Source organism: Amphiura filiformis, chromosome 5, assembly GCF_039555335.1.
Source record: "Amphiura filiformis chromosome 5, Afil_fr2py, whole genome shotgun sequence".
In the NCBI taxonomy this organism is placed as follows: Eukaryota; Metazoa; Echinodermata; class Ophiuroidea; order Amphilepidida; family Amphiuridae; genus Amphiura; species Amphiura filiformis.
In genome coordinates, this window is record NC_092632.1 from 72,888,499 (window position 1) to 72,915,650 (window position 27,152).

The 27,152-nt window shown below is 38.9% G+C and overlaps 3 protein-coding genes across 3 annotated transcripts; all 3 read right to left on the reverse strand.

Moving 5' to 3' along the window:
- Positions 1 to 4,130: 4,130 nt before the first annotated feature.
- On the reverse strand, positions 4,131 to 9,102 carry LOC140151968 (NXPE family member 3-like). Its single transcript, XM_072174270.1, has 4 exons — positions 8,929 to 9,102; positions 7,251 to 7,999; positions 6,542 to 6,597; positions 4,131 to 6,257 (listed from the first exon to the last, which is right to left on the reverse strand). Exons 1-4 carry the CDS (start codon positions 9,007 to 9,009, stop codon positions 5,413 to 5,415), a joined length of 1,731 nt encoding a protein of 576 aa, XP_072030371.1. The 5' UTR covers positions 9,010 to 9,102; the 3' UTR covers positions 4,131 to 5,412.
- Positions 9,103 to 11,901: 2,799 nt separating this feature from the next.
- LOC140152382 (craniofacial development protein 2-like) lies at positions 11,902 to 12,507 on the reverse strand. The gene has a single exon (XM_072174688.1). It carries the CDS (start codon positions 12,505 to 12,507, stop codon positions 11,902 to 11,904), a length of 606 nt encoding a protein of 201 aa, XP_072030789.1.
- A 4,849-nt stretch (positions 12,508 to 17,356) lies between these two features.
- LOC140152383 (NXPE family member 3-like) lies at positions 17,357 to 27,111 on the reverse strand. The gene is made up of 5 exons (XM_072174690.1): positions 27,085 to 27,111; positions 20,179 to 20,927; positions 19,460 to 19,515; positions 18,368 to 19,179; positions 17,357 to 17,440 (listed from the first exon to the last, which is right to left on the reverse strand). The coding sequence occupies exons 1-5, from the start codon at positions 27,109 to 27,111 to the stop codon at positions 17,357 to 17,359; spliced, it is 1,728 nt and encodes a 575-aa protein (XP_072030791.1).
- Positions 27,112 to 27,152: the final 41 nt, after the last annotated feature.

The following is a 27,152-nucleotide window of genomic DNA, read 5'->3' on the forward strand; positions in this document are numbered from 1 at the left end:
GACTTAGTCTTTGGTAGGGGCCCTACACAATCAATAATAACCCTACTAAATGGTTCATCAAAGGCTGGAATTGGCTTTAATGTTGCAGGAGGTATTTTCTGATTTGGCTTCCCTACTACTTGGCATATGTGACATGTTTTGCAATATTCAGAAACATCTTTTCTGAGAGTGGGCCACCAGAAATGTCTCAGAATTCTTTCATGAGTTTTCTTAACACCCAAATGCCCTGCCATGGGACTATCATGCGCTATGTTAATAACTTCAGTGTGGTAGACTTTTGGTACCACAATTTGGTGCACTACCTTCCACTCTTCATCGGCAGGTGCATCAAGGGGGCGCCATTTTCTCATTAGCACACCATCTTGTTTGTAAAAACAAACAGAATTTTGTTCTGCTTCTTCTAGGGTCAATGCCCTTTGATTGATCTCTTTGAGTTCTGGGTCATTTTGTTGCTCCAGAATCAGCTTGTCATGACTTAATGGGTCTCTCATGGTTTCCCCAATTTGTTCATGCTCAGAGGCTGTGTCATTTTGAGGGTCTTCTTATCCCCTGGAGAAGGAAGTTTATCTTCTTTCTCATTCAACTGTGACACAAATGTGTCTTCCAAATTGTAGCCTAAGTCATCAATTTGGTTGTCCTCAATTGTTTCTAATGAGGCTCTCTTACCCATTGCCCGTGTCACTGCACATGCAGGAAATATCTCCTCTTCCTCACTATTATCATCCTGTAAACAGGGCTTATCTGTAACTATTGGGTCAGGAAACACCTTCCCCCCTGCCAAATCATTTCCTAGGAACATGTACACTCCTTTGACTGGCAATTCATGTCTAACTCCTATGGTTACCAGACCAGAAACCAAGTCAGATGTCAAGTTAACTTTGTGGAGAGGTACACTAATTATTTCCATCCCAATACCCTGGATCAAAGCATTACCTGCTGAACTATCCTCATTAAAGGGCAAAGTTCCTTCCAGAATCATAGACCGTGCACAACACGTATCTCGCACAATCTTAATGGGCTTTGGACTACCATTCTCACCAAGTGATACTACTCCCTCTAACACAAATGGTTCAAATTCTTCACACACCTTGTCTGTCTCACCTCCCTTGTGTGGGAATTCTTGTTTCTTGATTTGACTGACTTTTTTCTTTGACTCAAGTGACACTGCACATCCCACAGTATTACTAGCAGTTTGCTGCTGTTTTTGTGCGTCTTGTCTGCCTTTCAAGAAATAACACTGGGTCATCGTATGCCCTGGTCTCTTACAATGAGTACAAGTTACTTTGGCTTTAAATTCAGTCCCAAATTTTGCTCTGTTACCTGAACTCCCTGGGGTCCCTCTACCACCAGCACTATGCTGTGAATTAGACTGAGTTCTCCCTTCTTGTGTACCACCCTGATTTATTCTAGGTTGGTTATGGCTGAACCTGTTTGAATAACTTCTGTTATGACCAAATCTACTCCCATTCAATTTGTGAGTTAAGCCATAGTCGTCCGCCATTGTCGCCGCCTCATTTAGCGTCTTAATTTTGCTAGCGCTTTCATCCAAATGGGTTTTAATGTCAACGTGGACACATTTCTTGAACTCTTCTATAAGAACCAATTGCTTAAGTTGGCCGAAATCATCTTTGACTTCTTTTGAACCAAGCCACCTGTCAAACATTTGTTCTTTTACTCTAGCAAATTCTACATGGGTTTGATCTGATTGCTTTCTTGAATCTCTGAACTTTTGTCTGTATGCTTCAGGCACCAGTTCATAGGCCTTGAGAACTGCCTGTTTGACTTCTTCATAATCATTACACTTCTCTATTGGTAGAGCTGAGTAAGTTTCCCTGGCCTTCCCCACAAAACTACTTTGTAACAGTAGGGTCCAATGCTCTGGAGGCCATTTCAAATTTGTAGCTACCTTTTCAAAATGTTGAAAGTACTCGTCAACTTCTTTCTCTTTGAATTTAGGCACAAGCTTTACATACTTTGTAACATCAAAGCCTGACTTTGACTTTGAGGAGAAACTTGATGAGTATTTGTCACCTAGCTTAGCCAACTTCTCTTGTTCAAACTCAATTTCTTTTTCTTTCAAATGTGCTTCCATTTGAATTTTTGCTAGTTTTTCCTTTTCTTCCATTTCTAATTTGTGATGCTCAAGCGCCATCTTTTCTTGGCGTGCTTTCTCTTCCATTGCTAGTTTTTGTTTTTCAATGTCTAGCCGTTCTTGTTTTTCTTTATTTTCATTCTCTAACTTGATCATTTCCAGTTTTTCTTTTTGGTCCATTTCTATTTTCTTTTGGTCCATTTCCATTTTCCTCAGTTCTAATTGAATTTCCAACTCTTTCAATTTAAATGCTGAGTCCCCACCAATTTCAGTTTCTACGTCAAGTTTCTCTGCCAAATAGGATTCATCAAAATGTCCTCCCCGACCAAAACATCAATCAATGCATTTTTGATTATTTGCTTTCTTGTAGCTTGCTTTACTTTCAAGTTATAATGTTTGGCAAATGCTAATAAATCAGGCTTCTTCAACTCATCAAACTTCTCCCAATTTATAGTTTCAAGAAACTCTTCTGCTTTAAACTCTGCCATACTGTACTTTCACGTTCAAGACTTTAGTAAATTAATGTTAACTTTTTTACAGTGTATTTTCCCGGACGAGCCCCCAATTTTTGTTACGAGTCGTACTTGACTCAAGGCCAAAATCACCTTTTTCCCGAACTCACACGAATGCACAACACAAATACACTGTTTGTTTAAGCTAACAAAATCTAAGTCTTTAATTGAAAACAGAGTATGATTGGTACATATAATAACAATATCGCATATACAATAAAATCACACAATGACAGTTTTACTATATCAGTACTTAACCAGCTGTCTTCTTGTTGGGGATCCTAGAGTTCTTGCAATGTTCTGGACGACTGATGTAATATATCCTTATTCACTTGTCCTGCGAAAATCAGCGAAGTCCATAGTACACTTGCATTTATAAATCCTTGCGTATAAAATCCTCATACGAAAATGATGATGCTTCCTCCAATCTCCTTTGCGCTGCTATCTCCACAAATATATCTCCTTGCGCTGCTTTCTCCAAAAATGGTGTTTCTTTCACCAATCACTCTTTCTCCAGGGAACAGGTTTCTTTAACACAGCTCCGCTGTTTTTTGACAGATGCGTGGCCTTCACAAACCCAGCAAACTCCAGCAATTTGACAGAAGAACTTTTAATCCTTTGATGAGGAAGAGCACTTTCGTGTGCTCGCTGTCTTCTTCGTTGCTGTATTAAAATTAGCTCAATTATTGGCTATATAAACTGGTTAAAATGCACTTCTTTTTTTTTTTTTTTTTTCCATCACACACATGTGGAGTTTCTCAATCTCCCACGGCATTCTGTAAAGTCCCAACAAAAACCTCCAGCTTTTTATATCAGTACTCATGCAAAAAACCCATCATCTATTAATAAACCATTACTTCAATCACATTTTCACAACATTGCTGCAATCTTGGGATTTCCCAAGATTAATTATACACATTCACATTACATCACTTCCTGGGGGGTTTTCCTGATGGTGCAATAATGAACTGGGGCTTTCCAAGTTCCAAACATAGCTCTGACTTTGTTTACAATAAATTGGGGAATTCCAAAATACAAGGGGTTTCCCATCTCATGAAATACTTTCAGCTTGTAAACAAAGTTAAATAATTAAATTAAATTAAATTACTCAGGGCACATCACACAGTTCATATCATGATGCGCTGCTCAGCTGTAAACTTGACTCCCTGTCTGATAGGAGAGTGCAACACTGTCGTAGGTTTGCTGAAGGGCTGCCTAAGAATGAACGAACACAGTCGTTAATCCCTCCTACCAGACTTCAGAGCCATGGTCGCAAGTTGCGTAATTCCCACAATTTTTTCAAATTCCGTGCCAGGACCGAGCGCTTTCGGCTGAGTCCTATCCCATATTTTGTTGATCTTTTAAATCATTGATCTCCTCTTAGGATTGTTCTTCAGTGCCATGAATGCTGTTTTTATGGTCTGGTGCAGCTGTTATAATATTTGTAATTTTTTGAAATTAAGTATATTTTGATGTTTTCCAAAACATGTGCGATATTTGGTACAAGTTAATATTTTGTGTGCAATTTGTTTTTAATGTCTTTTACACTTCTTTAAGTATTCAATCTTTTAAATGTTTTAATATGCATATTTGCTTTATAATTTTACATGTAATTTGGCCATTTGGCCACGATATGTGATTTAATAAAATACCGTTAATAATAAAAATAATGATTACTAGTACATGGAGCGCGAAGACGATTCATAGGATAGAGCACGAAAGACTTGAAAGCAGAAAAGATGGATCAAACGCACTCAACCCCCTCGTGCCGCAACCCCGGGCCGCAACCACACACGCATCTGATGTCCAGGCACTCGGTTAAAATACAATGTGAAGCTGTGGAAAAGCATCTAAAAGGCAAAAACATGATTACAATTTAAAAATATCTGGTTCCTGCCAGATTTAGAACAGAATTATGCTAAAAGAAGTACAAAGCGCAATTTTGCTGAGATGGTCACGGATGTTTTTGAAGGAGACATTTAAATGAGGCATTTTAGTCAGCTGTTTCAACGCCTTCAAATTCTCAGGTGAAATATGTCCTCTACTCCCGCCAGAGCAAGATATAGCAAGGAAGTCAACAGTGAGCCCTTTGTCTTTCAAATCGGACTCAAGGTCGCCGGCATACTTGTTTACCTTCCTCATGTGGGCGCTAACAATGTTGGGCTCTAAAGGAACCGTAAGCTCGATAAGAAAGATTTTCTTAAGATTTGGCCAAAACATCACCAGGTCTGGACGCTGAGAGGAAGGCAGAATTTCTTGAGGGATGGTCGTGACTGTTTGCCAAGGATGATCTGGGAGGTCTACATAGACCTTAGGCATAATGTTACATGAACCTTTGCAGACGTTGGAGAGAAAGGATATTGACACGGAACCATGTCTCCAAGTATATCTTCCTTGCTTCAACATATACCGGCAGGAGTTGAGAATTATGACTCAGAGTTAGCTTATTGCCAAAAAGAGGACACTTATTATTAAATAAGGACCGTTGACGCCGGCCATACACTACATAAATTGGCTAGTGTAAGATAATCGCGGTGGAAGTATTCAGAGCAAACTGTAACACACTAACACTCCCCTAGGCAAATCATAGGTCATTTGCTTCCATGTCAGAGAAGACTCCTGGATCTTAAGTAGCTCAAGGAATTTGCCCTAGACCAGCAGAGTTTTCACTTTGTTGTCCCACAGAGAACGAATTTCTTCAGAAATGAGATCTTTAACATATTTCACAACAGATTTATTTTTTACTGTACACCTTTCACTTTGTTCGGTTGAATTGTTACCAGTTTTATGACCATACCATAAAACCGATCATTTGAAATTAGGACAAATGTACGAAATAAATAAATTTACTTCTTGTCTCACAACTGTCTCCGGCATATGTACTGATTTTTTAGCAGGATATGCTAAGTTCATGTTCCAAACGTCAATATAATAAACCCCATCAATATTCAACATTTCTTCCATGATAGTTTTGATCTTGAATAGGATATAATCACTGTACATGAGTTGTTTCAAGGCCTCTGTTCCGTGGTCGCGTACATGTGGACTTTTCAAGATGACGGGTGCGTCTGGACAACGATGTTTAAATCTTAGGATGGCTTCTCTAATTAATCGGACTCTATCTCTATAGGCTGGTAACCACCATTGGGCAAAATGTGCCCATGGACTGATGGTTACAACGTAGTTGCATCGAGAATCACGTAAATTGTCAAGCATATCGACTTCAAATATCTCATTTTTGATTGGCACGACTCTACTGCCCATTTGGTGCGGATAAAATTGGAATGTTAAATTGAAATTATACTCTTTCCAATAACGTCTATAACTTTGTAATATGCTTGATGAAGAGTACTTTGCGCGTAAGAGGTGGAGTAATGTTACAAACCATTGCCGTGTTGTTGAGTCTCCTAGAAAATATATATTCTTGTTTCTAAAACATTCCCCAACATCTGTAACATCATTCCATTGTTTTGTCGTGCAACATAAAGCGTTCCATTTCTGTCCAGACCAGTAGCCGATTCCAGGATTGTTACATGATGTCGTCATGACTCCTGACGTCGAAACGTTCCTTGTGAATGTAATCTGTGTGTGTCCTTCTTCTGATATGTTTGAAGCTGTTGAAGTTCGAAGCTGCTGAGAGTCTCTATTATTATCTGTGAAATCAAAATAAATGCGTGGAGAGTTATATTAATGTAATCAAAAACGAAAGAGAAGAAAAGAGAACAAAACAGAAAGAGAAACAACACAAAACAAAACAAAACTATGAACAACTTTAATACAGACTATGACCAGCAACGCAACGCAAAACAAAATAAAACACATTTTTAATTATATGACTATGCCAATAAGTAGCCAAACAGCTTAAAAGCCAGCTTTCCTTAAGCTCTGCTTTAAATGAACAAATAACTTACAAATATAAGAAATAATGAATACATACTTGTTTGAACCTTTATTATTGTCGGTCCATTGATGACTCGTTGAAGATAATATTTCCTTAGAACAAAAACAGAAGAAGAAAAAAAAAGTTATGTATGTCAACCGTGATAAGAAAAGAGACTACAATACCATCTAAAAGGGCATGAAAAGACCACAAAAACTGTACCTTTCACGACAAGACCTACAAGCCTGTCAGAGTTAAACTCTCTTATATACCACCAGGAAAGTAGACCTGATGCACATGAAACCAGTCGGATTCCTTACCTTGTGACAACGTGACTGGCCCTACAAAAATGCGTGTGGTACTATACTATGCCATGCAATCTTGCACAGTTTGCTCTGGAATGCTATATTCCGTCAGAAAGATGATCCCTATAATATCTACTATGATGAGTTGTTCATTTAGGTGAAAACGGAAAACAGCAGACTGGACGCAGTGCTGTATTCGCGTCTTCCAAGGATGTCCACTATCCCCAGACCCGGTGATCGCACTGGTGTCCTTTTTTTTGCTGAAGACGTTCAGTTAATTAAACTAATTGGTGAGGGAGCCAATGTTGAGACATCCTGAAGAAATGTCCAGTCCATATACCATACATTATACTATACCATAGTTTTGAGACACTGTCGGTAAAAAGGGGTAATGAAAATAATAATAATAAAATAATACGCATTCAACATAATGTTTAAAAAATATCACTGATGAAGCTTACCTTTCAAAAAGCCATAAAATGCCAGATTTACATGATATATTTCTGAATGTCTCTTCTATTAAAGGTCCATTCGTTGTATAGCTAACAAGATTGTCGCACGCTAGACCATTATCAGGTTTATCGCAAACCCAAGCGGTATTGTTTCCCAGTGTTCTTTCACTAGTATAAGCACATTTGTCCTTCCAAGAATTAGGCCCGTGATACATCATATAACACAAAGACGTAGCATGTTGCTTTTTCGTCAGTATCTTTATCCAACTGCTTATTGGTATATCTTTACTGAAAGTCCCATTCCAGTATAATCGAGAAAAATCAGAAATGTCTGTGACACGATCAAGAAATTGAGTCGCTATGCTAGGATGCACCAATATTATATGCACGGCAACTTCTCCACTCCATCCTACGTATAAATCCACAATATATGTGCCGTTTTTGTGATCTACCATTGGCGACGAAGAGCTTCCTGTTGTATTCAGAGCTTTCAGCACGGCAAACCAAAAATCGCCACCTCTTCGTTGAAGGTAATTTGTCTGAGATCTTGTCTGGATACGAATGCGTAAGAATTCGCCGAGTATGGGTTGATTCAGGATGTCAAAAGTAGATAAATTTGCTGATGTTATATTGTCTTTATCGAGTATAGGATAATTGAGAATGTCAAAAGCAGATAAATTGACGATTTCGTCAGTACATATAACGTTAATTTCTTTCAATTTGAGGTTGTTTCCAGTGGTGCAAAAATAGTACAAATACTATAAGAGAAAGAGAAAAGGAAAAATTCTTTTAGTAGAATTTGTTAATACTTTTTAATATGCAAAGCGCTATTGAAGTCACAGAATGATAAATACTTGCCCCAACACTATACCTACATATAAAGTGTCATGAAAATCAGTCATTGCTTTTACTACTTGTAGTAAAGACAACGTTTAACATTAATTTGGACGGATGGACATATTAAATATGTGATCTGCTACTCTCAGCAAAAAACGAAACGGATAAGGCGAATTACTTTATTATTTCACACAAGGCTACTAATAAGTGAAGTGAAAACTATAAGTTTAACCTGCATTTAAAATAAAGGTGACTTCTTTGCTCTAATTACTAATGCACTTTTTGCACATGTATTATTGAATGCAACTTTAGTGTAAAACGTAAGTTTTATACCTGGATACTCTCTTAAATTGGCCGATTGAAATATGTCAATCTTTTTACGATTGATGATAGCAATCAATCCAAATACGGTAGATTGAAATGGGTTTTTTCACTCTAACTCTCTTCGTAGACTGATTTCACTATCTAATCAAGTTTTACTCCTATACCTAATGTACTGCCAAATGACATGTGCTGCATATGTTTAGAATGAGATTTCAAACTGTTTTAGAGTGAAAATTTTCAATCTTTTTTTCAACTGGAAAGGACTTGTACCTAATTTGGGACGGCAAAAGATTGAAAAACAATGAAAATCAACCCTTTCTACTGAAATTTCAATCGAAAAAGATTTGCCCCTAAAAGATTATAAAAAAAATTCAAATCACCCGACTGAACATACAGTCGAAATCGATTTGTCCTTAATTCGGGACGGCGAGATTGAAAATTCAATCTTTTGATTGAATATTCAATCGGGCAATTGAAGAGAGTATGGCTACTACTTTTTGACATTAATTTATGGGCCTATACTTACCAGCGTCCATAGAGCAGAAAACACAAATGCGAGGCTCAAAAGTAAATAAAATCGGACTGGTCTGAGGGACATTTTCACCATGTTACATTTGATCAACCCTGATTCAAAATGAAATTACCATAATAATAATATCCCGATTTGCGCGATGAATGTTCCACTCTTTCACATGTACACCATGCCCTTTTCACAACAGGCAACTTCACTTCCGTTTTTCGTGTCACGAGTCATGCGTGGTGATTTGTATTTTCCATGACTTTTTGCCCGGGAGATGGGGCACTCAACTTAAGAAGTGACGGGTATGTAACTACCGTCGCGTCGTCGCGAAGTTGAGTAACGTTGTTAAAAAAAAAAAAAAAGGGGGGGTAATTGGGTGCAAACAAAATGAAATGTGGGGCCATTGGGTCACAATATTTTGGGGTCATCGGGTAAATATTATGAAAAGAATGGAGCAAAATTTTTGGTTTCAAATTTCCCAAATTTACAATACAAATTTGCTGAAATAAGATCATTTGAAAGTTTCCGCATTGTTTTGTGGCATTGTGTTTATACATTTCTAGAAAAAGGGTGTCATTGGGTTGCCGCATCTAAAAAGGGGGTCGGAGTAGCCGCATCTAAAACAGAGGGTGACTCAAAAGGGGCAGGGGGTCATCTTGTATATTTGACTTCAAAAAAAAGTTGAGTGCCACCGGATAATTAAAAAAAACCCAATATTTGAGCATTTAATCTTCAATATTGCCAAATATTTTGCGCTGTTCACGCGCATTTGTACTATCATAATAGCCACGGATCCAAATTATCTATCTATCTATCTATGTCCCATAGCTAGGAGGCCGTTGGGGCGACGTAGTGATGGCTTTAGAGATGCATAATTTCCAGAAGTTCTCTGTCCTCAGCTGATCGTATGAGCTGGTCAAAGTTCAATCCAGTCCAGTCTTTGATGTTATCAATCCACGTCTTCTTTGGTCTTCCTCTCTTCCTTACCTCATCTGTACCTCCCTGCAGAATGGTGTTTGCTAGACTGTTCTTCCATCTGATCACATGGCCAAACCACTGGAGTTGTCTTCTTTTCACAATGAAGATCAGGTGTTCATGCTCTCCAATGAAACTTTCCATCATTGCCCTTACTTGATTGTTGGTAGTATGCGGAGAGTAGTGGACCTGGAGGAGCCTTCTAATGCAGTTCATCTCAAACGCGTTAATCCTCTTTTCCATCTCGGCATTAAGCGTCCAGGTTTCACACCCATACAAGAAGACGGAAATTACCAATGCTCTCAGGAGGCTCATTCTTGCTGCCATTGAGATGTTGTTGTCTCTCCAAATCAATGGGTTTCAGATTGGCTAGTGATGATGTCGCTACAGCAATTCTGATTTTGATTTCTTGTACTGATTTGGCATCATCTGTGATTGTTGCACCAAGGTATTGAATTGTGTAACTGTTTCAAGTTCTTCCCCTCCAACATGAACTTCTACTATTCCATCAGACCCCATCTTCAAGACCTTGCTCTTTGCAGCGCTGATTTCCATGCCAAGTCGCCTTGCACTGTCATCTAGCCTTCTTGTGAGGTCACTTAGTTCTTCAGGTTGTCCTGCCAAGAAGTCAATATCATCAGCGAATCGCAAGTTGGTAACCCTTCGCCCTCCGATACTGACTGTTCCTCGAATCCATCAAGAGCTTCCATCATGATATACTCAAGGAAGATGTTAAAGATGGTTGGTGACAGTAAACAACCTTGCCGGACTCCAACTCGGGTACGAAACCACTCACTGATTTCATCTCCTAGCAGTACAGTACTCTTAAAATGCAGTGTACAATGCTTCAATTGCATTTACAATTCCATTACTGATGTTGAACTTTCTTAGGATTTCAAACATTGCTTCTTGCCAAACACGGTCAAATGCTTTTTTAAAATCAATGAAGTTGTAGAGAAGTGGCCTTTGATCTGTGCGGAATTTCTCACTCAGAATTCTCAGATTGAAGATTTGTTCCACTGTGCTGTGCCCTTTTCTAAATCCTGCCTGTTCTTCTGCTATGATTCTCTCTGCTTGAGGTCGAATTCTATTAAGAATGATTCGGAGAAGTATCTTGCTCGGATGACTGATCAAACTGATGGTGCGGTAGTTGTTGCAAGATTTAAGGTTGCCCTTCGTCGGGAGAGGAATGATGATCGATCGTGTCCATGGGGATGGCCAAATTCCTGATGTCCATACCTCATTGCAGAGTTTTGTGTAAGCCTCGATTGTTGTTTGGCCACCGCTTTTCAGCATCTCTGCCGGAACATTATCAATACCTGGTGACTTCCCATCTTTCATGTTTCTTATGGCCTCTTCAACCTCAGAGGTGAGGATTGGTGGATCTTCCTCTTGCTCTGTGTTTGCCATTGCCTTCAGCCTATTTAACAGGTTATGATCTGATGTTAGGTTATAGTTGTAGAGTTCCTCACAATATTCCTTCCATCTGTTGGATATTTCCTTCTTCTCAGTCAAAAGATGTCCATCTTTGTCCTCAATAACTGTTGTTCTACCAGCTTTCTTCTTTGTAAGGTCTCAAACGGTTTGAAAAGCTACTGCAGTGTTGTTACGCTCCATATTGGTGTTGATTGTATCACACTGATCATGGATCCACTGTTCTTTTGCTTCTTTAGTTGCTTTCTTTACTTCCCTGTTAATTCTGCTGTAGTTAATATTGGTATGGTCGATGTCACCTTTGAAACGCCTTTTCTTCATCTCCCTGCGCCTGTCACATAATTGTAATACATCATCTGTCATTCATGCCTGCTTCTTCTTTCTTACTTTGCCCAACACCTCTTGTGCTGTGTCAGTGAAGTTTTCATTCAACTGGTTGTTAAAACTCTCGATATCCAAGTTGGCTGCTATAATAACAATGTCAGGATCCTTGAGCTTTTCTAGATCAAACTTAACTCTAGGTGACTTCTCTTTCCTTAACTTCTTCAGTTTTACTCTTACTTATCATGCTTATGTCATCACCAAGTCATGGTCACTTCCGATGTCAGCGCCAGGAAAGGATCTTGCTTGGGCGAGGTTCACACTTGATTGGAAACGCTTGCTGATCATGATGTAGTCAATCATGTTGTGGACTTTGCCATCTGGTGAGTGCCATGTAGCTTTTCTTGATTCTTTCTGTGGATGCAAGGTATTGGCCAGGACAAGGTCGTAAAACTTTGCAAACTCAAGCAGGTTGTGACCCCTGTCGTTTGTCACTCCCAGTCCAAATTTGCCAGCAGTACCCTGCCATGTTGGATATGCATCTGGTCCTACTTTTGTATTCCAGTCACCAATTACGAGCAAGACATCTTTCTTAGGAATTGTTGTCATTATGCCATGAAGTTGCTGGTAAAACATGTCCATTTCTTGATCTGATGCCGTACATGTGGGTGCATATGCCTGGATGATTGAGATGTTGAAAGGTTGTCCTGCTAACCTCAGTATGATAATACGGCTTGATATTGGCCTGCATTCCAGCACTGATCTCACTATGTCTCGGTGCACCAAGAGACCTACACCTCTCTCATGACGTTTGTCCTCTCCACTATACCATAATGTGTGCCTGGCACAGACCATCTATACCTCCTCATTTCATGATCAAGTTGTTCAACTTTCCCTAGAGCATTGAGCGTCCTCACATTCCATGTACCAATTGTAATATCTTTCCTGGCAACTCTTATTTTGGCTTTGGCTACACTGCTATTTCCATTCATTGTTCCATTATCTTTCTCTCCTCCAGTAGCACATTTTCCGACCCCATCCTGGGAAATGGGGACGCGGTCGTTTTTAACCTGGGCCCCGACCGATCCAGTTTGGAAGGTGACATCCCGCTATCTCTAAGGTCCGCTATCTCTAAGGTTCGCTATCTCTAAGGTTCGCTATCACTAACGTGTAAAGTCTATGGAGATCAGAATCCCGCTATCTCTAATAGAGAAAAGGGTTCGCTATACCTAAAAAGGGTCCGCTACTTCTAAGGTTCGATATCACTAATTTAGAATAAGGTTCGCTAGTTCTAAGGTTCGATATCACTAATTATAAATTAGGTTCGCTATCACTAATTTAAAATAAGGTTCGCTATCACTAATTTTGAATAAGGTCCGCTATCACTAATTTATTGAAGGTTCGCTATCTCTAAGGTTCGTTATCACTAATTCCAATAAAGGTCCGCTATACCTAAGGTTCGCTATCACTAATTTTGTTTCAGGTTCGCTATCCCTAATTAATTAAGGTTCGCTATCTCTAAGGTTCGTTATCACTAATTTCGATTAAGGTTCGCTATACCTAAGGTTCGTTATCACTAATCTTAAATAAGGTCCACTATCTCTAATTTTAAATAAGGTCCGCTATCTCTAATTTCAAATAAGGTCCGCTATCTCTAATTTTAAATAAGAACCGCTATAGCGAACCTTATTTGAAATTAGAGATAGCGAACCTTATTTAAAATTAGAGATAGCGAACCTTATTTGAAATTAGTGATTATTTGAAATTAGTGATAGCGAACCTTAGAGATAGCGAACCTTAGAGATAGCGAACCTTATAGATAGCGGACCTTATTTAAAATTAGAGATAGCGAACCTTAGGGATACCGGGATTGTTAAAATTAGAGATAGCGGACCTTATTTTAAATTAGTGATAGCGAACCTTAGAGATAGCGAACCTTCAATAAATTAGTGATAGCGGACCTTATTTAAAATTAGAGATAGCGAACCTCATTTAAAATTAGTGATATCGAACCTTAGAAATACCGAACCTTTTTCAAAATTAGTGATATCGAACCTTAGGTATAGCGAACCTTTTTCGTAATTAGTGATAACGAGCCTTAGAGATAGCGAACCTTAGAGATAGCGAACCTTAGAGATAGCGAACCGTAACCGTTTGGAAATACTTAACTTGTCTCTATTCATCATAGTCGTTGCTGCGGGTGATACTACTATTACTACACTTGGTGGCACCCATCTCCTCTCCAAGTGCAAATCAATTGCAAGATGTTATTTGCATCCCAAGATGTTATTACACCCTACTTGAGTAGGTTGGGGGGACCCCCCCCCCCCCCCATAGATAAATCCATGAGGGCAAAATCCAGCTTCTGCACCTACTGGTGCAGGTGCTGGCAAAGGGTTATTTTCAACTCCTCGACACTGGCGCAGTGCCTCCCCTTCCAAATTACGCTGCTGTCAAATCTTCTATTTCATTTATCCCTGTAAAATCAGATAAACACCCAAATTTGGGGAAAATCTAGTATAAAATGGAGGGGGGGGGGGCAAAAAAGTTTAGCGGTCAGTCGAAATCATTTCCTCGGATTGTGTTAACTTCTGATTAAGAAAAAGATTGTGATTAAGGTAGCTAGTTCAACAGGGGGAGCCGGGGAGTTTCAGGGATAAAATGGGGACGGTAAAGAGTGTCCTTAAAATGACTAAAAATGGTACAAAAATGACAAATGGGGGCCGACAATTTGGTTTGCCCCCTCACATTTAATTCCTGTAGTTGAATGTTTCAAACGCATCTTGGGATTTGTAGTGTCGTCGCATGCATTTGTAGTCTCGTCGTATGCACCAGCTGAGACGTAATACCTATAGTTACTTTCTCCTCTTAAGCTTGCAAAGTTGTTCATCTATAATTTATATAATACTCAAAGGCATTCAGATTCAGAAAACGAATAGTTTCGTCGGTCGCAACACAAGTCATAGTGGCGTACGTGAAGGACAAAATACGTCTCTGAGTAAAACGTTTTTGAAGGATATGCTACTAGTAACAGAGTCGATACTCCTCCACTGTTATCTCTCAGTGGCCCGATTCCATTTAAAATTTCAGTTAAAGGTTCAAACTATTAAACTGTATCTTAAATAGTAACAAGGAATAACTGTTATAGGATATTAGCAAGCTCTAAACCTATACGCCACTATGTGAAACGGAAAATTTGGAAAATGGCTATACGCCACTATGTGTTGCGACCGACGGTTTGTATTATATAATGGCATTGATCCGTTGGCATTTGATCCGTTGTAGAATAGTTTGTACTATTAAACGAACAACTGGAAAAGCATTTGATTTGTATCGTTATATAAAACAAACATTGACCATTTTAACTGTATATGTTTATGCAATGGTATAAATATTTCACTCGGTCAAATTTGGAAAAGTCGAAATTTGACATCGTACTTTATGTCTTTCTTTATCATGTTATATGGCTCCGATGATTGCTGGTTTACATGTATTATATATTCCACATCAAACATGTCAAATAAAAGATAAACACGGTGGCGTAACTAGGCTTGGTAGCGATCGGGGCACAGTGTCATCGCCCCGATATTTTCATGGCAGAAATCGCCATGGTAGGTTGAATCCACCGCCACGCATGACCATTTTGTTCCGACCTGTTTAATAGTTTTGAGTCGCATAATGGGCCGAAGGACATCTGACTAAGGCTACTGACAATAGCCCGGTGACCATGGGTGACTGACCTCGCTAGTGTGTGAGTGACCATGGTACGCCATATGTCATCTGCTTTTAGACTACCTCCACGGTTGGCCTATACACTGCGCTATATAGTCGGCACATATAAAATCAGAATTACTGTCAGTTTTTGAGTTCAAGACACAGGCTTCTTTCTCAAGACGCTAGCTAACGACTATCATATCTATTCAAAACATATATTCAAGTGCAAGGAACCACATCTGGCTTCTTTAGACGAAATCATTTACGGGAGATATTCATCATTTTCTACCCCGTTCTTTCAATTGATTTTGTGCTGAGATTCGCGCGAAAATTTTGACTTTCATCGCTTGGAGGGGCGCAGAATTGATGCTGAATTGGTCAATTTGGCGCCCCCTAAGGCGTTGCCCCCCCTAGTTACGCCACTGGATAAACACAAGAATACAGAACACAACTCAACACAGCATGAAATATAAAATAGCATCATTATAAAATATATTAAAGACATAAGACATATACAACATGTACAAGTTCAAGCAAATACATAAAAGCGTAGCATATACTATTGCACCGATTGGAATCCTTCCTCTCCATTTTCCCTCTCCATCTATATAATAATACGCTATTCTCTGTAGATCTGTTTGTCTGTCTGTCTGTCTGTCTGTGACTGCTAATGTGAGGCCGTCGTAAGTCGCACGGGGCTCAAACTTGGTGGGTGGGTCCCAGCCGAGAACCGCCAAATATGGGTACCGCCTAGTCTATATAATAATACGCTATTCTCTGTCTGTAGATCTGTCTGTCTGTCTGTCTGTGACTGCTAATGTGAGACCACCGTAATTCATACGGGGCTCAAACTTGGTGGGTGGGTGCAGCTTGGTATGAGGAAGAACGAGTTTATATTTTTTAAGGTCAAAGGTCAAGGACGGGGTCAAGTTCAATTGAAGTCTAATTTCAAATACTTTAAATGGCAAATCTAGCCATGCCATTGTGTTGACCTTGGACTATCAAACAAAAGTTTCCACGGTGACCTTTTCGTCAGACCAACGGTTAAGAGGTCAAAGGTCAAGAAAGGTAAAATTTCAAACTGCCCCTATGAAGAGGTCATAGGTCAAGAAAGGTAAACATTTCAAATTGCCCCTATGGAGCTCAAACTTGGTGGGTGGGTGGACCTTGGACTAACAAACAAACGTTTCCACGGTGACCTTTTCATCATACCTACGGTTAAGAGGTCATAGGTCAAGAAAGGTAACAAATTCAAATTGCTCCTATGGAGCTCAAACTTGGTGGGTGGGTGGACCTTGGACTAACAAACAAAAGCCTCCATGGTGACCTTTTCGTCATACCTACAGTTAAAAAACTTGGTCAGTGGGTGTCACTTTGGCCAACTTGAAGCCCAGGTTTGAGATCTGCAAAAGCCAATAACTATGACAGCCGAGAACCGCGAAATACGGGTAACCGCCTAGTATTACATATTGTTGTGATTGTGCGTATATCACCCCTACCATTGTTTTACTTTTAAAGACTTCTATTATGACAACATTTCCCCATGTACTCTCTCTGTTCCTATATGGGTACTTATTATCATAATCACCTGAGTACCCTTACCACTCTACTCTAATCTACCCTGAGTATTCTTCTCTACTCTAATCTACCCTGAGTATTCTTCTCTACTCTAATCTACCCTGAGTATTCTTCTCTACTCTAATCTACCCTGAGTATTCTTCTCTACTCTAATCTACCCTGAGCATTCTTCTCTACTCTAATCTACCCTGTGCATTCTTCTCTACTCTAATCTCTCCTGTGCATTCTTCTCTACTCTTGCCTCTTATGTGCCATTCATCTCTACTCTTATCTCTCCTGAGCTATTCTTCTTACCCGTAAGTACCCTGAGCTATTGTAGTTGCTCATGTTATGACTGAGCAAGTTATTTACATACCCTTAAAATGTTAAGTACTCTGAGCTATTGTAGTTGCTCATGTTATGACTGAGCAGGTTATTTGCATATTACTATATAAAGACTGAGATTAGTACAGTGAGATTGATTCTTGATTTGTGCCTCAGCGAAAGCCTCAAGTTCCTAAGGGAATTAGTCAAGATTAAGATGTATCCATGTAAATCTTGTTCTGTCTGTCATCATCAAAGTAACAGGTGCTAGTCAGTTCTTCTGTGGCGAACTAGCCAAGTGGGGCTTCCTATTTAAAGAGAGTAACTTCTATACCTTGCTAATAAAATAACTGAATGATCATTGATATAAGTACAAATATCTGTCCAGTTGTATTATTTCAAGTCAACATTCCGAAGAACGCAACAATATTATCATATCGACAAGATATTGATCAAGAAGACCGGATTTGAACTGCGAACAACTTTGACGATTCGGTTAAAAATAACGGTCAAGAAAAGTTGGTACCGTACTGCATTGTTTTGTTAGGAATGAAAATGAGGGTGGGGGAGTCTGAAGATCTCAAATTATAATGATAATGATTATTATATCACTCATACATAAATTCTAGACAGTTCATTGGTTGATTACCATTTGCCATTTTACCATCACCCTCTCCGTGTGATAGTCTTTACTATCATAGTACTCTGCCGTAGTGCGCCTGCGCCAAGCCGTGCGCTGACTCTTGGACTCGCGGATTTAGTTATGGGGTGGACCCCAAAATGTGAAGTATATCACGGCAAAACATGGTGTTATGTTGATGGAAAATGTATTTCGTACCTTAACTAGTATTTTAGTAATAGAATTTATGCATGAGTGATATAAAACAAATATTAACTGTCTTAAATTCGTGTAATGGTCGAAATATAATTACTCGGTGAAAGATGTATTGTTCCATTCCACTCGCCGTTCCGGCTCGTAGAATGGAACAATCCATCTTTCACCTCGTGATTATATTTCGACCATCACACTCATAGACAGTTAATATTTGTATAATATATGACCATACCATAAAACTGGTCATTTGAAATTAGGACAAATGTACGAAATAAATAAATTTACTTCTTGTCTCACAACTGTCTCCGGCATATGTACTGATTTTTTAGCAGGATATGCTAAGTTCATGTTCCAAACGTCAATATAATAAACCCCATCAATATTCAACATTTCTTCCATGATAGTTTTGATCTTGAATAGGATATAATCACTGTACATGAGTTGTTTCAAGACCTCTGTTCCGTGGTCGCGTACATGTGGACTTTTTAAGATGACAGGTGCGTCTGGACAACGATGTTTAAATCTTAGGATGGCTTCTCTAATTAATCGGACTCTATCTCTATAGGCTGGTAACCACCATTGGGCAAAATGTGCCCATGGACTGATGGTTACAATGTAGTTGCATCGAGAATCACGTAAATTGTCAAGCATTTCGACTTCAAATTTCTCATTTTTGATTGGCACGACTCTACTGCCCATTTGGTGCGGATAAAATTGGAATGTTAAATTGAAATTATACTCTATAATATAACGTCTATAACGTCTATAACTTTGTAATATGCTTGATGAAGAGTACTTTGCGCGTAAGAGGTGGAGTAATGTTACAAACCATTGCCGTGTTGTTGAGTCTCCTAGAAAATATATATTCTTGTTTCTAAAACATTCCCCAACATCTGTAACATGATTCCATTGTTTTGTCGTGTAACATATAGCGTTCCATTTCTGTCCAGACCAGTAGCCGATTCCAGGATTGTTACATGATGTCGTCATGACTCCTGGCGTTGAAACGTTCCTTGTGAATGTAATCTGTGTGTGTCCTTCTTCTTGTATGTTTGAACCTGTTGAAGTTGGAAGCTGCTGAGAGTCTCTATTATTATCTGTAAATCAAAATAAATGTGTGGAGAGTTATATTAATGTAATCAAAAACGAAAGAGAAGAAAAGAGAACAAAACAGAAAGAGAAACAAGACAAAACAAAACAAAACTAAGAACAACTTTAATACAGACCATGACCAGCAACGCAAAACAAAATAAAACACATTTTTAATTATATGACTATGCCAATAATTAGCCAAACAGCTTAAAAGCCAGCTTTCCTCAAGCTCTGCTTTAAATGAACAAATAACTTACAAATATAAGAAACATAATGAATACATACTTGTTTGAACCTTTATTATTGTCGGTCCATTGATGACTCGTTGAAGATAATATTTCCTTAGAACAAAAACAGAAAAAGAAAAAACAGCTATGTATGTCAACCGTGATAAGAAAAGAGACTACAATGCCATCTAAAAGGGCATGAAAAGACCACAAAAACTGTACCTTTCAAGACCAGACCTCCAAGCCTGTCAGAGTTAAATTCTCTTATATACCACCAGGAAAGTAGGCCTGATGCACATTGAACCATTCGGATTCCTTACCTTGTGACAACGTGACTGGATCTACAAAAATGCGTGTTGGGCGGACTATACTATGTCACGCAATCTTGCACAGTTTGCTCTGGAATGCTATATTCCAGATCCCGTCAGAAAGATCATCTCTATAATATGATCTACTATGATGAGCTGTTCATTTAGGTGAAAACGGAAAACAACAGACTGGACGCAGTGCTGTATTCGCGTCTTCCAAGGCTGTCCACTATCCCCAGACCCGGTGATCGCACTGGTGTCCTTTTTATTTTTGCTGAAGACGTCCAGTTAGTTAAACTAATTGGTGAGGGAGCCAATGTTGAGACATCCTGTAGAAATGTCCAGTCCATATACCATACATTATACTATAATCTGAGACACTGTCGGTAAAAAGCGGTAATGAAGATAATAATAATAAAATGATACGCATTCAACATAATGTTTAAAAAATATCACTGATGAAGCTTACCTTTCAAAAAGCCATAAAATGCCAGATTTACATGATATATTTCTGAATGTCTCTTCTAGCAAATGCCCATTCGTTGTATAGCTAACAAGATTGTCGCACGCTAGACCATTATCAGGTTTATCGCAAACCCAAGCGGTATTGTTTCCCAGTGTTCTTTCACTAGTATAAGCACATTTGTCCTTCCAAGAATTAGGCCCGTGATACATCATATAACACAAAGACGTAGCATGTTGCTTTTTCGTCAGTATCTTTATCCAACTGCTTATTGGTATATCTTTACTGAAAGTCCCATTCCAGTATAATCGAGAAAAATCAGAAATGTCTGTGACACGATCAAGAAATTGAGTTGCTATGCTAGGATGCACCAATATGATATGCACGGCAACTTCTCCACTCCATCCTACGTATAAATCCACACTATATGTGCCGTTTTTGTGATCTACCATTGGCGACGAAGAGCTTCCTGTTGTATTCAGAGCTTTCAGCACGGCAAACCAAAAATCGCCACCTCTTTGTTGAAGGCAATTTGTCTGAGATCTTGTCTGGATACGAATGCGTAAGAATTCGCCGAGTATGGGTTGATTCAGGATGTCAAAAGTAGATAAATTTGCTGATGTTATATTGTCTTTATCGAGTATAGGATAATTGAGAATGTCAAAAGCAGATAAATTGACGATTTCGTCAGTACATATAACGTTAATTTCTTTCAATTTGAGGTTGTTTCCAGTGGTGCAAAAATAGTACAAATACTATAAGAGAAAAAAACAAACAAATACTTTTAGTAGAATTTATTAATACTTTTTAATATGCAAATGCGCTACTTAAGTACACAGAATGATATATACTTGCGCCAACACTATACCTACATACTATGAAAATCAGTCATTGTTTTTATTTGTAGTAAAGACAACGTTTATCACAGTAATGTGGACGGATTGACTTAGGAGGAACATAAGTGATCTGCTAGTGCTAGTCGCAGCTAAAAATGAAACGGTAAAGGCGAATTACTTTAATATTTCTAGGCTACTATTAAATAAGTGAAGTGAAAACTAGTATAAGTTTAACCTGGATTTAAAATAAAGGTAGACTATGCCATAGTCGAATTTTATTTAAAATATGTTATTATTAGTCATGATGAACCCATTTCGTTGAACTCAAAATTATACTGATGTTTATTAAAATTAAAGTATTCAATAGTAAAATGGTCATAAAGAGTTAAAAATATCAGATGATTAGCGACAATAAAAGTAATTTAATGCAACATTACCTTGCATAATTATAATAGCTTAATACTGAACAATTCTGATTTTGGAATCTACCAATTTATTGATAGCGAACCCCGAAAATAAGCTAACAAACAGAGGGAGTGCGGTGACTGAAAAGATCAGATACAGATGTGAAAATCTATCAGTTGCACACAAATCAATATAAATCAGTTTTATGCTTAAATGTAATAGCCAGAGTATGCAAAATGGGCAAGTGGACTACGGAGAAGTCTAAAATAAAGGTGGCTTCTTTGCTCTAATTACTAATGCACTTTATATTTTTGCACATGTAAATTTATGTATTGAATAAACTTTAAGCTACTTTAGTGTAAAACGTTTGTTCTAATTTTAAGTTTCATTATTGCCCGCAACTTTTTGCGCCTTTTCGCGCGCACTTGTACTATCATAATAGCCACGGATCCAAATTATGCTGTGCCCAGGTCCCCGGGGCAGGTCGGTATCCCAAGTCCCCCTTTTTACCCAAAAAGTCCCATTCGTGAGCGTAGCGAGCTCGAGAGAAAAAAAATATTTTTATGCCTTTTTGGTCAAAAAAGGTACACTTTTTCAAAATCCGCCCCAAGTCCATTGCCGTGAAAATGAATCGTTTTGTGTTCGGGGTCTCGCCTTCCGAGCGACTAACATGCGAAACATACCTCAACAAGACACCGATTATCTATGGTAATGATCTGTTTTGAACCCTTTATCTTACATATACGGTGAGCCAAAATAAACGAATTTGTTGTTATGGTTTATTCATTTTCCAAAAGACAAAAAGAAAAGCTGATATGATTATCTTGTGTAAGTTTAGGGTTTTTCCAAAATAAAAACACACTGGGACAGTGTAATATTCTCCTCATGTGTCCTGCGTTCGAGTCTATGAGTCTTATTGTAAGTGATTTAATCAAATCAATACAGCATTGATTTCAATCTATTTAACGCGTTAAACGGGAGATTCTATTCAATAGAGTGTATGCAATAAACCAGCCGGAACGGTATAACAATTGAGATGGCAGCCATGTTGGAGGACAGTTCTAAAATAGCTTAAGATGACAGAGGGACAGGTCTCTAGATCGATTCCACATCCATTCATACCTATCACCTGTTTTAATGTATTATCATGCGATTTGCCCCGTGGCACCTTATGGAGGACAGAATTTTATTTAAATGAGGATGACTCTGTCATGAGTGACGTCGTATTGCATACCCTCTATTCACTCGATAGCCTTATTAATTCTTTATACATATATTCGTAATCTCAACGCACTGAAGGGTCTATTGTTCTATTGTGTCCGATTTGAGCGCTGACATATTGGAAAATGTTGCCAATCAATATTCATGAGAGTGTACATTCAACGTCTAGTTATCGAAATTGGGTGACATGTGTTTGGCAGGTGTGAAATATATCTGACTGGGTGTTTTAATTACGTAACGTAGTAAGGTTTTGGCATCATTAAATGGCTGCCTAGTGCTGATATGCTTAGATTCTATAATAATAATTATTCTTTTCTTTATTCATTCTTTTCTTTTCCTTTCTCTGCACTTATTCTTTCTTATGCACACACTTAAGCAGTGGCGTAGATTTATTTTTGACAGGGGGGGGGGGGGTTAAGTACCCAGTACAGTGAACCTTAGCATAGGCCTATTGAAACTAAACTGGTGAAATATGGGACAAACGTGGAATTAATTCGCGCGAAGCGCTAAAAATGGCATTTTGTGGCTAAAATGACCAACTGTGAGGTTAATTTTGACAGAAACCAATACACAGGCGTCAATATTGGGGGGGGGGAGATGATTATATCGACCATCCCCCTGGCAAAAATATTGGGGATTTATCCCCAACTCCCCCGATCTACGCCTATCTAATTTAGAGCCCTGTGACTGCATCGCTCTCCTTCTACCTCTCTCTTTCTCCCCCTCTTCCTTTCTTTTTTTTTTTGCGCTAAAATGGATTTACCCCCCTCCCCCGTTCTATCTACGCCTATGTAATTTAGAGCCCTGTGACTGCATCGCTCTCCTTCTCCCCCTCTTCCTTTCTTTTTTGTCTTCCGCCCTCGCCTACAATATCGATCACCCATCCGCTTCTCCTCTTTTCATCTCTCGACCCTCCTTCACTACCTCAATTGGACATGGCTTTTAAAATGGATATTCGTGATATTAAAAAATTTTATTGAACAGGCCTATATAACCATGATAACAACATAATAGCTGCGAAGTAGTTAATTATAGAAAGTGACACAGATAGACCTATATACCTGGCAGCAATGACACGTTGTTACGGGTAATCTATTGAATTTATTTAAATGAGGCGCCTAAATTAAGATGGGCGGTCAATAATTCTATGTCGACGGTAAAGTGTGTTTTTGTGTGTATGCGACAACTCGAGGACACCCTTGTGTGGTATTATAACAAAAGGTACCTCTCGTCGACGTAGACGCTTTCACGTGACTTTCATTTGATCACTTAATGACAGTGGCCTGCCTATATAGCGTTAATACGCTGTCAGGTCAGTTACTGATTTAATGGCGGAAGCCCTTTGTCTCAAACAAAAGGTACCTCTCGATGAATAGCTTGGCGGAAATTCTAATAGGCACAAAGGAACAATATGCGTTATGTAATCTATTTCCCCTCCTTTCTATATCTAACCTCCTTGTTCGTAATATTAATAATGAATATGTAAATAGTTCAAAGGTCAAATTAAAAAGTGGGTGTGTTTTACCTAGATATGACGGTAACTCATTTAACACCATAGAATATATATTTATCTTTAATATACTTATACAACAAATGTCCTGAACAAAATCAACGCATATTCCTGGGTAGACCCTCCCTCGGGTCCATGGAGAACGACTGGTAATGTAGATTACATAGCATTAAAAATCAACCCAATACATGGACCCTCCCAGTCTGTAAGCAATTTGACTTCCAGTTCCCACAAAATGCTGGGAGTTCACTTTTACGGATTTGGAGTCACGCAATCTTTCTATATACCACGTCCATGTTTTCACTACATTAACGTTTGTGTAAGCGACTAAAACAACGATATTGTATCCGACCAATCAACGCAGCTTGGCAGCGCGGGGATATTTGAAAAGGCTTCCCTAGCTAAATAATGTGCACACATTTGCAAACCGCACGCGATAATATACGCAATATGGACAATAGGCCTAAGTCCGAGTCGAGTGGTTGCCTTTTATTATTGCGAGTACCATGGGTCTATCAGACGCGTGCCACTTGAGCTCAATACCTCTCAGTTGTTGACAAGCAATGACAAGTGTCCCATCCAATCTTGCGTCACATCCCGCGGCATAGCTTTGTGCTACCATATTTGAATTGAAACTGGGGCGGGGCTTAATTGACATCAGAATCACCGGGCTTCGTTGAACGAATATTTGGAAGTGAAATCTCTAACACTTCGGAACAGTCTCGGCGTGGGGAGCGGTCACTGAATTTTAGCGTTCAATATAGGAGGTGTGATCAGTGTAGTGGCATCAATTTGAGCTAATTTGTGTAGAGAGAGGAATTGGTTTTGGGCTGTGTATTTAGAATCGGGGGGGTGAAGGACTATGGCATATTTTGGTAGGCTATTATGTAATTATGTATCGTTCCATTATCCAGGCCGGACCGAACCGAGACTGTGGGACAGTCTAATTCCTGGGTACCCTCCTCGACCTATTTTGGTTGGGGTTATGCCGCGGATTGTTGTAGTTACTAGTTTTTCTACATCTAGTCTTGTCGCCTGCAATGTAGCCTACTGCATTTTAGGTGCAAAATATCCTTGGTTGAACTTAATTTGTAAGACCTCATGGCTATGTTTTGTTACCTACTTTGTCGGAATCTGCGTTAGTTGGGAAAGGGGGGACAAAGGTAGATTGACATCCCCGTCCTAATTATACAGGCTTTAAGAGACATAATACAAACTAATTTGCATTATTCAATAGAGGTGTTCTTGGTGTCATTCAATACACACAAGTATTGTTTACCATCTTCATTTAAATCTAATATGCATAAACTTGCATAATAATTTATGCTGATCGTGTAAAATATGTAAAAGTCAAAATTAGAGCCCTCTCTTGTTTGATCACGTCATAATGTAATGTGATGCATTTTAAGTTTGTTGAAATGTCCAAAAAATCAAATAATGTGGCCAGTGTTTCTAAATATGAACATGAACGTCTCTTGTTCAAAATTTATTGACCTGACCAAGATTATCTTGACCTGACCAAGAATATCTTGACCTGTCCAGATTATCTTGACCTGTCCAGATTATCTTGACCTGTCCAGATTATCTTGACCTGTCCACATTACTTGATAATCAACAGTTGACCAGACTTTGAACAAAAGAAATACAATAGATAATGGAACAAAAGAAGAGGGCTAGACGTATATGGCAGGGTAGGGGCTACACAATCTGACCATATTATGAAGTCAAGTCGTATGAACCACTTCAGCATGTTCAGTGTCCCCTGGCCGTCGTAAAATGGTCGAATCATAATCATTGGCCACAAGAGTCTTCACTAGCTTAATTTCGCCGCGCTGAAATTTCACCTCGCTGAAATTAATTAATTTCTCCGCTGAATTAATTTCAATGGGGCAAAATTGAGCTAGTCTATTATGGCCAAATCAATGATAGAATCATGGTATCCCGTGAATAGTGGCATAGGCCTACTAGATCTAGAAGGCCCGGGGCTGAGATATGTTTGTGTCGCCCTGGAGAAAGGATACAGGATGGTGGCCGGGGATGGTGCCCGGGATGGTGGTGCTTTACCATTATCCCCCCCCCCCATCCAACATCTCCGATCAGTGGCGGATGTTAAGTAGAGCAGTCAGAGCGGTCCACCGCATGGGTGTCTGAGGAGGATGTAGTCTACTGTAGTAGACCAGTTTAATTTATCATTCCCTAAATTAAGCTCTCTGACCTGACCATGGAAAACTCATCATTCCTGTTCTGATTCAACAGCTCAGATATCCATGGGAAAACTTTTTTTTTTTTTTTTTGCAGTCACTGGAGATGTGATGTGTTTCGTCATAGATTTTAAATGGTTTCATGCATGGAAACGTATGAATTGTTTATCACAAAAAAAGGAATGCAGCGCAGTCTAAGGAGGATGCGGCCCCAGTTATTTTTGAAAAATGAAGACCTAAATTGAAGATATTTGGTGAACCATTTTGGTACTATTAATATTATTGTGTAAAATGTCATGTCAGTTTGAAAAAAAAATGAGAAATTTGTCATGTGAAATGACAGCCCAATAATATTGAAGCCATTTGTGTACAAGTTTTAATAACTATATTTATAGTAAGATTATTGTATAAATTATTGCTAAAAACTTAAAGTGTCAGGTGTCTAAAGCAGATTTGAAAAGGGCATAGTATAGGCCTACTCAGGGGAAGTCTGTGGAAAGTAAACCCCTGAGTATTTGGAAAACTTGAAGGCCCAATTGTGGACGATTTTGACACTATTATTGTTTAAAATTTTAATCATAAAATGTGTGAAAATGAAGGCCCGATTGACGCCATTCGTGAACCATATTCACTTTTCTTATAGGCCTACTTATTAGATTTTAAAAACCTAGCGGGACCGCTAGATGAGTAGATGAGCGTTCACTAAAACATGAGCGTTCACTAAAACAGGAGGAATTACCCGGACCCACGGCGCGTTACCAATCATGTGCGAAAATACCGTACGCGTTTACAGATTCGCGTGAACAC

Coding starts and splice junctions, on each gene's coding strand:
- LOC140152383 (XM_072174690.1), bottom strand. CDS start 27,111: ATGATTGGTAACGCGCCGTGGGTCCGG. Junction 19,516..20,178: donor ATTTTATGGCTTTTTGAAAG/GTAAGCTTCATC, acceptor TTTTGTTCTAAG/GAAATATTATCTTCAACGAG. Junction 17,441..18,367: donor AGACAGTTGTGAGACAAGAA/GTAAATTTATTT, acceptor TAATTCCCTTAG/GAACTTGAGGCTTTCGCTGA.
- LOC140152382 (XM_072174688.1), bottom strand. CDS start 12,507: ATGGTCTGTGCCAGGCACACATTATGGTATAGTGGAGAGGACAAACGT.
- LOC140151968 (XM_072174270.1), bottom strand. CDS start 9,009: ATGGTGAAAATGTCCCTCAGACCAGTCCGATTTTATTTACTTTTGAGC. Junction 8,000..8,928: donor TTTCTGCTCTATGGACGCTG/GTAAGTATAGGC, acceptor TTTCTCTTATAG/TATTTGTACTATTTTTGCAC. Junction 6,598..7,250: donor ATTTTATGGCTTTTTGAAAG/GTAAGCTTCATC, acceptor TTTTGTTCTAAG/GAAATATTATCTTCAACGAG.